This window comes from Ursus americanus, chromosome 21 (genome assembly GCF_024610735.1).
Source record: "Ursus americanus isolate L20-20 chromosome 21, mUrsAme1.1.p, whole genome shotgun sequence".
NCBI lineage: Eukaryota > Metazoa > Chordata > Mammalia > Carnivora > Ursidae > Ursus > Ursus americanus.
Window position 1 is genome coordinate 40,911,743 of NC_142147.1, and position 1,870 is coordinate 40,913,612.

General features: G+C 52.6%; 1 protein-coding gene across 1 annotated transcript; it reads left to right on the top strand.

Annotated features, from left to right (window-relative positions):
• The first annotated feature begins 487 nt into the window (after nt 1-487).
• On the top strand, nt 488-1,477 carry LOC123791717 (free fatty acid receptor 2-like). The gene has a single exon (XM_045796656.1). It carries the CDS (start codon nt 488-490, stop codon nt 1,475-1,477), a length of 990 nt encoding a protein of 329 aa, XP_045652612.1.
• The last annotated feature ends 393 nt before the right edge of the window (nt 1,478-1,870 follow it).

Sequence of the window (1,870 nt, forward strand, 5' to 3'; positions counted from 1 at the left end):
TCAACAGATAGTGTTGAGCACCTACTATGCATCAGTCACAGTTCTAGGTCCTAGGGACACAGTTGGGAATAAGACAGAGGATGCCACTGCCCTCACAAAGTGCCCTTTCTAGTGGGGACTTAGAGACTTCAAAACTTTTCCTGTGGGAGCGTCTAAGACATCAAAATGCTTAGGAAACCCTTCCTCCCTCCCTCCCTCCTTCCCTTCCTTCCTCCCTCCCATCCTCCCTCCCTTTCCTCTTCCCTTCCCTTCCCTTTCCTTCCTTCTTTTTCTTCCAGAAATAATTTGGTTGGGAAGCAAGGAGGTCTTCTTTCTCCATGACACATAGGAAGCAGAAGAGTACTCAGTTTGAGGGGTTAGCCATAACCACTCAGGAAGGCAGGAAGGGGAGATGCAATGAAACAGAGAATGGATTCACCTTGGCTTGGGGCTGGGAAACCCATGGTCAGAGAGGGTTCTGACTTCATCTTTCGTCTCTTCAGGAACGATGGCCCTAGAGCCCCGAAGCAGAGGTCTTCTCTCTTTCTACATAATATATTTCCTCATTGGTCTCCCTGCCAACCTCGTGGCCCTGTGGGCCTTCATAGGACGGGTCCGCCAGCCCCAGCCTGCACCCATCCACATCCTCCTGCTCAGCCTGACACTGGCGGACCTCCTGCTGCTGTTGCTGCTGCCCTTCAAGATGATTGAGGCTGCGTACGACTTCCGCTGGCCCTTGGGGGACACCCTCTGTGTCCTCACTGCTTATGGCTTCTACAGCAGCATCTACTACAGCACGTGGCTCTTGATGGGCATCGGCATCGAGCGCTACCGCAGTGTGGCTTTCCCCGTGCAGTACCAGCAGTCCCGTCGACCCGTGTATGGAGTGATCGCCTCTCTGGTCTCCTTCCTCTTGTCCTTCGGACACTGCAGCATTGTGATCATCGTCCACTACTTACCAACCAACAACACGGGGGGCGATAACGAAAGCCTCCCTGCCTGCTATGAGAACTTCACCCCAGAGCAACTGGATGTGTTGCTTCCTGTGCGGCTAGAGCTGTGTCTCGTCCTCTTCTTCATCCCCATGGCGGTCACCATCTTCTGCTACTGGCGCTTTGTGCGTATCATGCTCTCCAGACCCCAAGTGGGGAGGCAGAAGCGCTGGAGAGCCATGGGGCTGGCTGCTGTGACCCTCTTCAACTTCCTGGTCTGCTTTGGGCCTTATAACGTGTCTCATGTGGTGGGGTTCTTCCAGAAAAAGAGTGAACTCTGGAGGGCATGCGCGGTGCTTCTCAGTGCTTTCAATGCTTGTGTCGACCCCTTGATTTTCTACTTCTCCTCCTCAGCTGTGCGCAAAGCCTTTGATAAAAGGCTACGCAGTCTGCAGGGCTGGGGTGCCTCACTGTCAGGGTACTGCAGGAAAAGAGCTGGAGAACCGGCTGCAGAGGGAAAAGAGGGGAGTTTAGGTATGGCCAATATCAACTTCACAGGAGACTAAATTTGTCAACTTGCTGTTACGTTTTGGGGGAGGAGGGAGGGCTCAAAAAGGGGAACAATGAAAGAGAACTGGGGTGACTTCTCCTGTGCCTAGCTTACAAGGCAAAGAAGAGCAGGGGACATCTCAAGTCCAACTCATCCATTGGGTGAGTGTTTTTGTTGTTTCCTGGGGGTTATGACATTTCCTTATTTGTGGTCGGCACTGCTTCATGGTAAGCCACAGCCCTTTGATCCTTGAAATTCTTTCCCCATGCAGCATCTATAAGATGGTAGCATTCCTTCAACTACTGCAGAGCTGTTTTGCTCTGTCCTTGATTCCAAGGCAGGGGGAGAGGGTGCTCCATGCATTAGGTCTGGACATCCAGCACAGGCAAGAGTCTAGAGAGCAAAGGGC